Source organism: Pinus tabuliformis, chromosome X, assembly GCF_031772625.1.
Source record: "Pinus tabuliformis cultivar Carrire ecotype Pingquan chromosome X, CPIR1, whole genome shotgun sequence".
Lineage (NCBI taxonomy): Eukaryota > Viridiplantae > Streptophyta > Pinopsida > Pinales > Pinaceae > Pinus > Pinus tabuliformis.
In genome coordinates, this window is record NC_142308.1 from 1,021,228,431 (window position 1) to 1,021,243,217 (window position 14,787).

General features: G+C 35.7%; 1 protein-coding gene across 1 annotated transcript; it reads left to right on the plus strand.

Moving 5' to 3' along the window:
- The first annotated feature begins 4,306 nt into the window (after positions 1–4,306).
- Positions 4,307–7,085, plus strand: DMC1 (DNA repair (Rad51) family protein). The gene is made up of 14 exons (XM_089447269.1): positions 4,307–4,397; positions 4,510–4,601; positions 4,679–4,750; positions 4,867–4,905; positions 5,210–5,267; positions 5,392–5,437; positions 5,539–5,584; positions 5,804–5,865; positions 5,987–6,053; positions 6,234–6,326; positions 6,459–6,527; positions 6,603–6,681; positions 6,772–6,938; positions 7,041–7,085. The coding sequence occupies exons 1-14, from the start codon at positions 4,307–4,309 to the stop codon at positions 7,083–7,085; spliced, it is 1,026 nt and encodes a 341-aa protein (XP_089303395.1).
- The last annotated feature ends 7,702 nt before the right edge of the window (positions 7,086–14,787 follow it).

A 14,787-nucleotide genomic window follows, 5' to 3' on the forward strand; every position in this document is an offset into this window, starting at 1 on the left:
GAAAGTTTTCCAAGTGGGAAAAGCATAAGGGCAAAAGCACCCTTAGAAATTGTCCACTCAGATTTGTGTGGACCGATGCAAAATCCATCTTTAGTTGGCAACCAATATTTTCTAACATTCATTGATGATTTTACAAGAAAAACTTGGGTTTATTTCTTGAAGAACAAATCGGAAGTGTTTGAAAAATTTCGAAATTTCAAAGCACTTGTGGAAAATCAAAGTGGGTTGCACATCAAAGTTTTGAGAACAGACAGAGGAGGTGAGTATATCTCCAAGGAATTCCTACGGTTTTGTAGAGAAAATGGAATACACAAGCAGTTTACAGCAAGGTACACCTCACAACAAAATGGAGTTGCTGAAAGGAAGAACATGACCATTATGGATATGGCGAGGAGCATGTTGAAGGCAAAGCATTTGCCAAATGATTATTGAGCGGAAGCTGTAAACTGTGCAATATATATTTTGAATAGGTGTCCTACAAAAGCTGTGATGAACAAAGTGCCGGAAGAAGCATGGAGTGGGAGAAAGCAAGGAGTCACCCACATGAAAGTTTTTGGATGTGTGGCCTATGCACACATTCCCGATCAGCTAAGGAGGAAGTTGGACAGCAAAGGGGAGAAATGTATCTTCATTGGATACAGTGAGGAATCCAAAGCTTACAGGCTGTATATCCCATCCACCAAGAAATTCTTTGTGAGCAGAGATGTTCAATTTATTGAGGAGGAAGCTTGGGATGGAAGCATAGAGAAAACAATTAATGTTAAAAACTGTTTGCCTCATGATGAAGATGATGAGGACATGACTGAAATACATCCCCAAACAGCAACGCCAACACAAGGACAACAAGGAACACCCTTGAGGAGAAATGAGAGTGCTTCTCCAAGCACACCACAAGGAGGAGATTCAAGTGCATCTTCAAGCACTTGCACACCAAATGAAAGAGGTAAGAAGTTCAGAAACTTGAGTGACATTTATAATGAAGGAATGAATTCTTTGTTTGCATTATATTGTCATGTTGATGACCCTATTCATTTCGAAGATGCTATTAAAGATAAGAAATGGATAGAAGCTATGGACGAGGAGATGAAAGCCATAGAAAGAAACAAGACATGGGATTTGGTTGAGCTACCAAAAGGTAAAGAAGTTATTGGAGTTAAATGGGTCTATAAGACCAAGTGCAATGCTGAAGGCAAAATTGAAAGACACAAGGCAAGGCTAGTTGTCAAGGGATACAAGCAGCAATATGGGAGAGATTATGAGGAGACTTTCGCACCGGTTGCAAGAATGGAAACCGTGAGAGCAGTGCTGTCCATAGCAGCACAAAACAAATGGAAAGTCTACCAAATGGATGTGAAGTCAGCATTCCTAAATGGAGTGTTAAAGGAGGAGGTTTACATTGAACAACCTCTAGGCTATGAGAAGAAAGGCCAAGAACACAAAGTTTGCAGATTGAAGAAAGCTCTTTATGGGCTGAAGCAAGCTCCAAGAGCGTGGTACAGTAGGATAGATTCCTATCTATTGGAAAATGAATTTGACAAATGTGAGGGAGAACCCACCGTCTACATCAAAGAAAAGGATGGTAAGATTTTAATTGTTGTCTTGTATGTTGATGATGTAATTTTTATAGGTAATGATGACTACCTCATTGAAAACTTCAAATCAGTCATGAAAGAGGAATTTGAGATGACTGACATGGGTTTGCTGAGATACTTCTTGGGAATAGAAGTAGATCAAAATGAAAATGGAATTTTTATCTCTCAAGCAAGATATGTAAATGAAGTGTTGAGCAGATTTAATATGCAAGAGTGCAAAGCAGCAATCACTCCCACAGTAATGGGATTAAAACTCAGCAAAGAGGACAGCAGCAAGGATTTTGATCCTAGCTTGTATAAGAGCATAGTTGGCAGCCTTATGTATTTAACTGCAACTAGGCCTGACATAATGTTTGTTGTTAGTTTGATTTCCAGATTCATGGAGAAGCCAAAAGAGGCTCATTGGCAGGCAACAAAAAGAATTCTGAGGTATGTCAAAGGTACAAAAAGTTTTGGCATTTTGTATACTTTTTCAGAAAGTTTAGATTTAGTTGGATATACTGATAGCGATTGGGCTGGAAATGGAGATGATCGGAAAAACACTTCCGGTTATGTTTTTCACATGAGTTCAGGAGCCATTTCATGGGCTTCCAAGAAACAACCAATTGTGGTGTTGTCTACAATAGAAGCAGAGTACGTGGCAGCTACAGCAGCAGCATGTCAAGCAGTTTGGATGAGAAGAATGTTGAGGAGCTTAGGCCAAGAGCAGGCAAAAGCAACAGTTATTTTTTGTGACAATAGCTTAGCTATTGCGCTGTCCAAGAATTCAGTGTTTCATAAGAGAACGAAACACATTGACACAAGGTTCCACTATATCAGAGAATTGGTAAGCAATGGAGAAATCAGTTTACAACATTGCAGGACTCAAGAACAAGTAGCAGACATTCTGACAAAGCCATTGGATCAGAAGAGTTTTGAGTTTTTAAGGAAGCGTCTCGGTATGATTAATAACCCAACAGTTGAAATTAAAGGGGAGTGTTGAAATATAATTTCAACTGCAGCAAACCGTTTTTCCTTACCTTTGCGATGCGATGAGATCGCAGATCGCAAATCGCATCCTCAGCCTGATTGCCTTTAGTTACAACCTGTGTTTTCTGCGATTGCGATGGTGCGATGCGACTTAATCGCAAATCGCATATCGCATTATATGTGTTTTAAGGTTCTGCTTCGATGACTGCCGATTGCGATTCTGCGATGCGATTCGATCGCAAATCGCAAATCGCACCAACATAATAATGTTCCATTTTTCTTTCCGGAGTTTGTGATTCTGCGATGCGATCTAAATGAAGTCAATGGTTGAAGTACAGGCCAGCAGCAAATGAATTTGACGTGAAGTAAAAGTTTCTTTACCGCCAGTTTTGTCAGTAAAACAGTAAATGCAATTTACTGTGGGTTGGTAAGTTTTGGTAAGGATTTTAATTTTATTCCAGCGGGAGTATGGGCACAAGAAAAGGTTGGTAAAACCATTTAATTTTATTGTTTTTTATTTTACAGCAGGATGGCAAGTGAAAACGTATGTAAGTTTTTGTTTTATTCTAGCGGAAGTATGGGCACAAGAAAAGGTTGATAAAACCATTTAATTTTATTGTTTTTTATTTTACAGCAGGATGGCAAGTGAAAACGTATGTAAGTTTTGGTTGTCATATATATGTAATGTTTTTTTGTTGACAATGCAATTAGAAAAGAGAAGCACAGCAGTGCATTTGTAACACGCAGCAGCGAGTGAATGTAAAAGAAAGCCGCAGCAGTGAAATAGAATATACAGCAGAAGCAGCAGTCTGAATCTTTTGTTTTGTAAATCCCTCTGTGAGAGAGGAAGATCATATTTTGTAACAACAGTTGCTTTTATTAGTGAATAGAAATCTTTGGTTTGTAAAAAACTCTGTCCGTTGCAAATAAATCTTAAGTTTCCGCTGTGTTAATGTGTGGGAAAACAGAGCATTGTTCTCTGTTCTGTGATTTTGTTTTTGGAATTGTACCAGAAAAAATTCCCAACAGTGGTATTAGAGCATTGTTATGCTCTGTTAAATTTTGTTTAAAATTAGCAGAAATTCCCAACAATAATATCAGAGCATTGTTCTGCTCTGTTAAATTTTGTTTGAAATTAGCAGAAATTCCCAACAGTATTATTAGAGCGTTGTTCTCTAATATTTTGAATTTGAAATCACCTAAAACTTCCAACTTCCAACACCAGCAACAAGAAATAAGAATAATTCAAACAATTCTTTTGAATTTGAAATCACCAAAAACTTCCAACTTCCAATTCCAACTTCCAACACCAGCAACAAGAAATAAGAATAGTTCAAACAAAATTTAACCGATTCAAATAACCGTTGCATGTAAATTAGCACCAAAATAATGAATAAAAGCATCCCATGCAAAGGTAAAGGGACCAACTCAAATTCAAGAAACAAATGCCTTTCACACTCCACTTTTATTTATTTAAAAAAGAAATCCATACATATGTCCATGTCAGCGACTTGAAACCTAGAATACCATGTGGACTATCTATAAATAGCTACTAAATACATTTGCCCTGTCAAATACGTTTGTTCAGAGCTTAGCAGGAGTAGCATTTATTTCTCACTCCATTTGGCAGAAGCAAATCGGCTATTGAAGTATGGATTACAAGTAAGCTTCTTCATCCCTTCTAGTTAGAGGAGCAGAATCCACAAAATCCATTAACTATTTGGCATTAACATGTTTGAATATGAATGTTCAGGCAAGAAGATCAACAGCTTCAGGTCGTCGATCCGGATCAGGATATCGAGGAGGAAGACGATTCTTTTGAAGCTATAGAAAAACGTAGAACTTCCGAAAACTTTAATTATCATCACATCTTTATGGCTCATTTCGATATTTATCGTACTAATCTTTACTCGTTGTTGACATCCCGCGTTGCGTTTTAATTTTACAGTCACGCGACTGGGAATCAACGCAGGAGACGTCAAAAAGCTCCAGGATGCCGGCATTTATACATGCAACGGTTTAATGATGCATACCAAGAAGGTTCGAGTAAATTTTCTTTAAGACCGCATTTAATTTTTGTGTTTATGATCGCCTTTTTGAAAAGAGGATTTTTACAGAGTTTGACAAGCATCAAAGGATTGTCCGATGCAAAGGTCGACAAAATATGCGAAGCTGCGGAAAAGCTTGTGGTAAAAAAATCTATAGAGCTCGTTTTTTATCCATATGTTATCAGTAAAATCATAATCTGTTGTGTTGAAGTTTAAAATTTCCAAAATTATCTTGTTCCGTGTGTTGTACTTGGCAGAATTTCGGCTATGTGACTGGAAATGAGATTCTCCAAAAGGTATGCTTAGCCTTCTTTTTTCCAGAATTTAAGCTTCGTTACCTTTGAGCTTTTAAATCGTAGAATTTATCCACTCCGATCGTCCTTTACTTAAAATTGAATGTAAATTTGGAGAGTTACATGTCTTTCCCTGCGTTCCATTTTATAGTTATTTAATAATCTTACTCTTATTCACCATTTTCTAAATTTTGGCAATTGATTGTTTCTAATATTTTAAAAGTCTTTTGCCGTAGTAAATTTGATTCTTGCTCACTGTTTTATGAATTTCAGCGATTAATTGTTTCAAATTTTGATATATTTACAGAGGAAGAGTGTCGTGAGAATCACGACGGGAAGCCAAGCATTAGATGAGGCGTTAGGCGGTAAGAATTATTGCTTTTATTATTACCGCAAATTTCATTATAATTTTACCTTTTTTACAGAGATACGAATGCAAACTTATATGAAATATATTAAGGCGCCTGTTTATCTTGATTTCGGGCAAAGGCGGGATCGAAACCCTAGCAATCACAGAAGCTTTTGGCGAATTTAGGTGATCAAATGTGTTCTTCAAATAAACGGATCGTTTGATAAAATAATGTGTTTCCCGATAATTTTCCGAATTTAACCAGAGTAAAATCTCAATCCTTACAGAACAGGAAAAACTCAATTGGCTCACACACTTTGCGTTTCAACTCAGGTTCGTACAATTTCTCACAAAGTTCGAAAGTCTTTGAACAAAAGTAAGTCGATGCCTGGAATTTGTGGTCGTCTTTGAAAAATCATGTCTTTATCAGTTTCTTGTCAAGATCTTATTTATGCCAGCTTCTGCAGAATTTGTAGTCGTTCGTTATAAGGAAATAATGTACTTTATTTAGTATCGTCAGAAGTTCATTTGACATCAATGCGGTCAATTCAGCTTCCCCTTAGCATGCACGGAGGAAATGGAAAAGTCGCCTATATCGACACAGAGGGAACCTTGTAAATCTCCTCCCTAACGCTTGAAAATTTCCTTCAAAATTTCTTTTAACAACACGCATTCTTTCGACAATCTTTTTTGTAAAAGCTAAATTATTACACTGCTTTCCTTTGACGTATTCAGCCGGCCAGATCGGATAGTGCCTATTGCAGAAAGATTCGGAATGGATGCCAACGCCGTCCTCGACAATGTAATTCAATTCAATAGTATTCGGACACTGCATCTTTTCAATTTTCTTCACATTCTATGTCCGATGCGGCGTTCTTAACAATATCGGGAATAAGTTGTGGACCACGTAATAAAAGATTTGCGTTCTTTGATCATAAATTTTGCATATTAAGATTTTTTTTATGATTTCGTGTTGGGACAGATAGTATATGCTCGTGCATACACTCACGAGCATCAGTTCAACTTATTGCTGGCACTTGCCGCCAAAATGTCTGAAGAGCCATTCAGACTTCTGGTATGTTTAATCATATTCTTTCTCTCCAAGCGAATAATTGATTGTAGATGTCGATTCCTGTTTTCTTTTTGATTTAGCATATTTTTGTTACGACTCTCGCAAGATATTATTTCTGGTGCTTGGATCATGCAGATTATAGACTCAATAACTGCTCTGTTTAGAGTAGACTTTACGGGGCGAGGGGAGCTTGCTGAGCGCCAGGTAATACCATACTCGATGTGAATTTAAGCCAAACTGGATTTCCCTTGGCTAATTTTAATGCTTTGTCGGGAACAGCAAAAGCTTGCGCAAATGCTTTCGCGACTTATAAAGATTGCTGAAGAATTTAATGTGGCTGTGTTCATGACCAACCAAGGTATCCTATTCCTTCGCAAGCAAGATTTGTCAAATGGCTAATAAAGCTGTCCATCCGAACATTGGATTAAACCTATTTGCTTGCTATCAGTGATTGCTGATCCAGGAGGAGGTGTATTCGTAACGGATCCCAAAAAACCAGCGGGTGGCCATGTTCTTGCACATGCTTCGACTGTGAGGCTCATGTTCAGAAAAGGGAAAGGAGAACAACGCATTTGCAAGATTTATGATTCCCCTAGTTTGCCAGAATCAGAAGCTATATCCTTTTGAATCTTACAATCCATTGCCCACGTTTATTATCCTTTTGATCTTGTTTATTTGTGAAATAGGATGTATCTTTGTTTAAATTAATTCCATCACGTTTTCCAGATTACAGCAGGGGGTATTACCGATGCTAAAGATTGATACATCCTTCTTCTCGTCGCTCTATGTTGCATAGTGCAAAGTGAGCAACGGATGGAAATAGAGAAGACAATGAGAATTTCGAGGATTATATGCTGACACTGTATTCGATTTTCCTTGACGTTCCTTAATCCTGGAATGCAGAGACTTGTTTTTGGATACATTCAATATGCTACACGGTAATGTTTGATTTGCAGCATCATTTTCAGAAAAATAAGACATCGTGTTACATTAATCGAAAGCGTTAATCAGTGTATATCAGTTCTTTCTATTTTTGTATTAAGTGTGGATGGCATCTTTTCCTAAGTCTTCTCTCAGATATTGATAACATCTTTGTTATATAAAACATTCAAATTAAATTTGTTTTCAAAACATTACGGTTGTTTAAAGTGCCGAGGAAATTATGAACCCTTGCTCAGGTATAGAGCTTACGCCATAAGTGGATAGGGCTGCGATGCAAAAGGTTAATATGACTGTGAATAAAAACTTTACCCTGTTTCATATAATGTGTTTCTGTGTGAATATAATTGTTTCGGTGGTTTACGGGAATAATTAAATAAATATAATATTCCTGTTTACTCTGTTTTATATGTTTTCATGTGGATATAATTGTTTGGGTGGTTTAGGGAATAATTAAATAAATATAATATTTTTGTTAAATAATTAGCAAGAGAGATGCTTCTAATTGTATTTTAATTTAGCATTAAGGAGCGATGATTATAATTGTATTTTAACTGAGAGATGATTATAATTGTATTTTAACTCAGTATTGATGAAGGGTTGACACGAATCAAATAATTAAAGATTGTTAATTTCATTTTGAATGTAAGAATGGATGAAATTTTAATATCACAAAAGATTTAATTTCTATTGCTTTTACTAGTTTTGAATAATATATTAATAAATAGAATATTTTAAATATAGGGAATTTTTTATTTTCACTTGTTTTTATATAATATATGTAGTTGATATTCAAACATTTTATTTATAATTAACGTGTTGCACATTAAAATTTAATATATTTTCTTTAGTATTCAAAAATAAAAACATATATTTATAAGATATTATCTTTTCTCCCCATACAAAATTATTTTTGTTTTTAATATTTTCTTTAAAATATTACATGTCTCTATATATATCATACAAATCTCGCTTCTATCTTAAATTAGAAAGTACTTATTATTAGAATAATAATTCTCTTACTCTTTCTTTTTATATATATATATATATATATATATATATATATATATTCTCAACTTGATATAGAATGAATGACACTATTTAATATCAATAATATTATCTTTACATTCCTTGTGTCAATTCCATATTAAATGTTTGAACCAATTACATATTTACATATATATATATTTAATTTTTTAATTTTATTTACAATTACTTTATCTCTCTATAAAGTTAATGTAAAATTAAATGTATGTATATATATATATATATATATATATATATATATATATATATATATATATATAAAGGTAGAATTCCTTCATTACCCAATATTATTTTTACATTCCAATGTGTAAATTCCATATTAAATATTTGAAAGAATTACATATTTACACACACATACACACACATATATATATATTCAATTTTTAATTTTATATACAATTACTTTATCTCTCTATAAAGTTGATGTATATATATATATATAGAATTCCTTAGGTACCCAATATGGAGTCTATATGTGATCTTTAAAAATAAAAATAATATTGTAATATTGATAACAACAAAACTTTTAATGTCCACTATAAATAAAATATTTCATTTTCCACTTTAATTTTATATAAACTTTACATAGAGATAAAGTAAATAAATGTAAAAATTTCTAATTTAATTTCTAGTTGATTTCTACTCTTTATAAGGAATATATGTAATTCATCAATATGAATTTACATGTAACATTTCAAAAATATATTCATAACAATGTAAGTATCTATCTATATAAATACAAAGACTATATATATATATATATATATATATATATATATATATATATATATAAAATAATGCAAACGATCAGTTAAAACATTTTATCTGTTTGAGAGACTTTATATATTACATAAAGCAAATGAAAAGAAAAAAATCCTTATGATTAAAACATTTTATATTAGTATGTATCTCTATTATAATGAGAAGTGAAAATACAAGGAAATTTTTAATTTAAATCATTGTATTTTTATTATGTAAAATTGATCTAAAGTTATGTTATTTTGAAATATTTTATATATGACTAAGGCTAAAATATTTTTTGGTTATTAATATACATTTTTTTTTAAACATTACATGTCAATTGAATATAGAATGAATTACACACAATGCAATATCAATGATATTAATTTTACATGCTATCTCTTAACTCCATATTATGTAATGAAGGAATTAGATATCTCCCTCACACCAAGAATTACTATTATTATTATTTTTTTTTGATAGAAATAATAATAAATTTTAGTTAAGTCTCAGCCTCCATCACATTTGGAAAAAAGGGGAGATCCTCCATCATAACTTGGAAAAAAGGGGAGATTTACATTCAATCCAGATGAGCAAAATCTTCTTGACTGACAAAGAGAGGAAATTCAAAGTGTACATCTAGACATTTGTATCTACTGTAGCTGAAGCCAAAACCAATTTTTTTATTACTATAGACTTTGCAAAACTAGCCACAAAGAAAAATGCATTTACAGGGGTCTCACATAAATTAAGCAGGGGGTCGATATACATTTTGTTCGAGGGATCTTCAAGGGTGAAACTAATTGTGCTTCGATTTTCTTCATGGATTCAATGAGCATGATGGTTTGCCTGCTGTCTGCGAAGAACCTCCACCTCTTCTTCCATCATATTAATTTTGTTTTATTGGCTTTGGACTTCAAATTGTAGTTCTATTTGGTGACAACATAACTAGTCCACCTCCTCCTCTAGCAAGTCATATATGCTTTGTTGACTTTGGAGTTCCTTGTTTAGCGCAAAGATTCTATTTGTTAGGTAAGTGATGTAATGGAGAAGATCGTTGATATCCCCTTGTCGGTTCACTAGAGGTTGGGTACAAAATTCACAGTGAAAATGACCAACATGATCTATTCTGGACTTGAAGCGAATGCTGCAAAGGATATTAGAAGTTCCTTGAAGGAGAGAGGACCAAGACAAGAAGCCACACATTCCTTCATAAAGCACATTGAGCAAATATAAAAATTGACTGATATGAGAAATCAGTTCTGAAGGACGAAGTTGCTAACCAAAAGCCTCTCTAGAGTTTCTTCTGCTTCACTAAAGTTGGATCTCTGCATGCCCATGACTGATGAAAGCTATATTGGGATGAACTGACCATCCCAAAGGAGACAATTAACTCAATTTGAATAGTGCAATTGAGAGGTAGAGATAGATGGAACAACACTGGAGTTCTCCCATGTGAATTATCTTCATAGATTCCTGGAAATGGGAGGATGACAGGGAATTCAATAGGCCAAGAGATGCTCTATTTTCCTATGAGGAGAGAGAGATAGATAAGGGACTTCAAACAGAGCTCAACCCCAACTTCTTTTCCATTGTGTTGGTTTTCCTGTTCACTTGCAATATGATTTATGCTGCTAAGTCTCCATGTCCTGCATCATGGAGCTGAGGTCAGCCTCCATGAATGCAGGATTGGAAGCAATATTCTCCCACGCATTAGGAGATATCACCATATCAATTGTCATAGCATTAACCCGCACATCTTCCATCTTATCAGGAATCTAGATGAATGTTTTGGGACAGAGGCATCCTTTGACAAATCTCAACGGATGCTTAGACATAAATATCATAAGGGCGGACATGCATAAAGTCTGCCACACCTTGAGATTTTTCAAACTAAGCACTCCACCTATGCATCCTCAAAGTGCACTCAAAATGATCCATTTTCATACTCTTATTTAGGGAGACAACTGCCATGGTTATGAAATATTTATTTTCCACATTGTTCCTAGTAGTGATCGCTTCTTTCTTTCCATATGAGAGGGAGTGGATATAAAATTTATAATAAGAATTTATAGAATTACCATCCAACTTGTTGAACCATTTACCTCACATTTCCCTTCTTACATATAACAGACTAAATTGGCTTGAGCATCTGCCTCCTTGTTCTGCCCATAAAGGATAGGTAAAAAGGACTGGAAAGGGATAGTTTCTAGTATGCGATTGATTCTATGAAGGAGGACACAAGAAGTTTTCTCTTAGGTAGGGTTCTTGAGATGATAGTCTCCTACAATGAAAATAAATGAGATGTCATCCTCCTTGACCAGCTGAAGTCTCATGTAGAGGCCATACATCTCTACTAAGTTGTTTGATCTTTGTCCCAAGCCCCATATGAACTTGAATTCCATATATCCATTGGGATTTATCAAATACCTCCCCCTCCTGCCACCCTTGGGGTTTTTGTTAGAGGCAACATCGAAAAAAATGATCTATTTCCTCTACTAGACTTGCCAATCTTTTAATTCTTCGTCATTAAGGTGGAGTTTACAGTTCACATAGGATGGAGAAGCTGAAGGGGAAGGGAGAGATATACTAGACAATGAGTTTATCAGTGAATCCAATCAACTGCTTTCTTGACCATCCAAATTTCCAAAATATTTCCAGTTTACTCCACTTTAGGTAAACAAATGTTACCAGATCGATATATATAGTATTAATTTGTTTCAACTTGTGTATGTTCGGTTTCATAACTTCTATGTCTTGTTTCAATCCCTTCTTGTACTGAAAACATTATTAAAACCTAGATTTGGCCTCAGATCAAGATAGTAGTTCATGTATATCTATAGATAACCTAGTGGCTTATGCTCTCGTTAATTTTTTAAAAAACAATAGTGTGGGAATCTCTGTCTATGACTTTGTACTGGACTGTCTTTTCATCCATACGAGTGTTGGAGCTATCCTGATGTCTGTTTGGCTTTTCTTGGCTCGATCTCTAACTAATTAAAGACACTTATGATGGGACATATCTACCCTTATATCGTGGAAGGATGTTAGAAGTATGTGAGTGTTTCTTTCATGGGTTTGCGGCCATAAAAAACTCTACCAATAAAGCTAGAGGTCACATTCATGCAGCCTACATTATAACTTTGTGATGCAACCACGCTGAAGTCGCAAGTCGCATTCTCAACCCCTATCAACGTTGTCCATTGGAGATGTGAATTGTGATAGGATTAGAATTTGCGATAACACTTGGGGCCAGACTCACTACTTGTTAGGCTTGTTCATCCCTTTAGGTCACAAAGCGCACTTTCTAACCGCAGTGGCACTGCAATAATAAAATGCAACTTGCCTTGTAAATTGGTACGAGTGACTCATCTAAAAACTCACCATACACTCCAAAACATGAAAGCTTTATCCTATTTGATTGTCTGAAGAACAAAACATATAAATTATTGCTGGGAATCAGATCTTCTAAGGGAAGATAATGAAATCAATTTTTGCATGGAAGAGTTTCCTTTTTTGCATTCTTGACATTTTAGGCCAAATACTTCTTTGTAAAATTAACTTTTTGTTGAACTTATGTTGTGCTCTACAACAAACCCCCATTTCATATCATTTTTATGTATAAATATTAACATATGAAATGGGTCCCTTTAAAGTTTAATTGGTATCAATACTTTTATTGTTCAAAAGAGGTCCGATAATTAAATGAACTCATTTTATAAAACCCTTTTTGAAAAACCCATTTAAAAGAAATAAGGCAAATCTTTGTCATTGCGATAAAGCGATCGCAAGATCGCATATCGCAATGACATAAGAAACATTGATAAAAGACACATTGATTTCTGCCGATGCGATATTGCAATCGGCGATCGGCAAAACTTCATGCACATTTTAAAAGCGCCCCATGCCATTAGCCCCGATGCGATGCGAAATCGGCGATTGGATATCGGCGGTAATCTTTACTTAAGTCTTAATATGCTCAAAGCTTTTCCCCCGATGCGATGCAATCGGCAGTCGGCAATCGGCAATATCCAATGCACATCATTAAGGCGCGCAGGTCATACCCCCGATGCGATCCGATATCGCTATCGGCAATCGGCGATACACTATATGTGCACTTTATAATCCTCATCCCCCCGACGCGATGCGATAAAGCGCAGTTTTCAATAAAAAGCCGTTAAGTGATGGGATATCACAATTCATTCATATTTAAAGCTTGATCAGTTAAGCAGTCATTTACCTGCACTCAACCGCCAAAACGCCCACTGCACGCTTAAGTGAATCATTCAGCCGAATAACGATATAATGGGCATTTAAGGGATGACAGGTTTTAAACGGCCAATTAATGAGATCATAATTCTTAAAATCTCTCCATGGATTGTGTCCGCGCCCATTTTTAAAAGCTAATCCCTTATTACGCACCTATGCTTATGTTCTCATCACTTGCAAGTTTTCATTGCTATCTTTGTATTACGCACATTTGTCTCCCTGTGCAGAATCCATCCGAAAGAGAAAACTCAAACAAGATGGGGAAGAAATCAAAGAAGACCGCAGGCACCTCCACTACATCAGCAGCAGGACAAGCTCTTGTGGACAAGAAGAAGGGCTTAATTTCCGATACTACATGCACGGGCCTCACCAGAGTCACTTGGCAAGGCACTTACAATTTGATTGAAGCTGAACAACCAGAAAAGACAGTAATAGAAGCTACTGCGGATCCTACTCGCAAGTCTGATTGTACTCTCAAAGATTTAGCCAACTCTTTCCTTCACAGAATAGCGGCTAGGGAGCAAATTATCCCATACACAGATGTAGTGCGGTGGGCGATTCAAGAAATCCCAATTTTGGACAGAACTTTCAACACTAGAGATGGGAGAATCTTCGGATCGTTCAGGCCAGATGATCTAAGACAAATGTATCATTTTCCCGAGCCGGAGAAGATATATAATAAAGCATTCCTGGAGAAGTTTGCAAATGAAAATGAAGTTGAATCCGAACCCATCCGGGATTGGAGACAAAATCCAGCCAAACACAAGCACGAATCTTCGGGTAAGTACTCAGTCGACTCTCTGGCTTCTCCTTATTGCTATGCGGGGATAATGATGTGTAGATTATGGGGATTGCATGACTCTGCTAATTTTACCATAGAGATGGTTCCTCTAATGGAGGCAGCTGTAAACGGTATAATTATGGATTGGGACACCATCCTTTCTGACAAATTAGCACAAGCTGTGCGTGACTTTAGACATCAGACTATCGTCACAGAAAGGAAAATTCCCCCATTTTATTACAGTGCATATATCTTAGATACACTATGTTTCAATTCTGAATTCCCCGTGCTCGGCTGGAGGTGGACGCCACAAGATCCCACGACCATCGACATATACCATCAGAAACTATGGAAGACCTCTTACAAGCACCATCTGTACCAAGTCTGCAATGGCTTTATGGTGCCTATTCACTATTCTATTTTTGACAAACCCATTCCCAAGATTTCATATCAAGCTTCGTTTGATATAGCAGTGGTAGCAAGTTGGTTTGGGGAGGAAAAATTTACCTACATAAGAGTTTTCGGCAGCCAAGCCGACCCACATGTTCTCCCTTTGTATATACCAGATAAGTTTCTAGCAAGAGAAATCGCCTATCAGATTACGGCTGAGAGTGTTACACAAACTCTCAAGAAAGAAAATAAAAGGGGCTGGCCCTCTTTTCCCTTCAGGTGTGGTGTCTATACGCT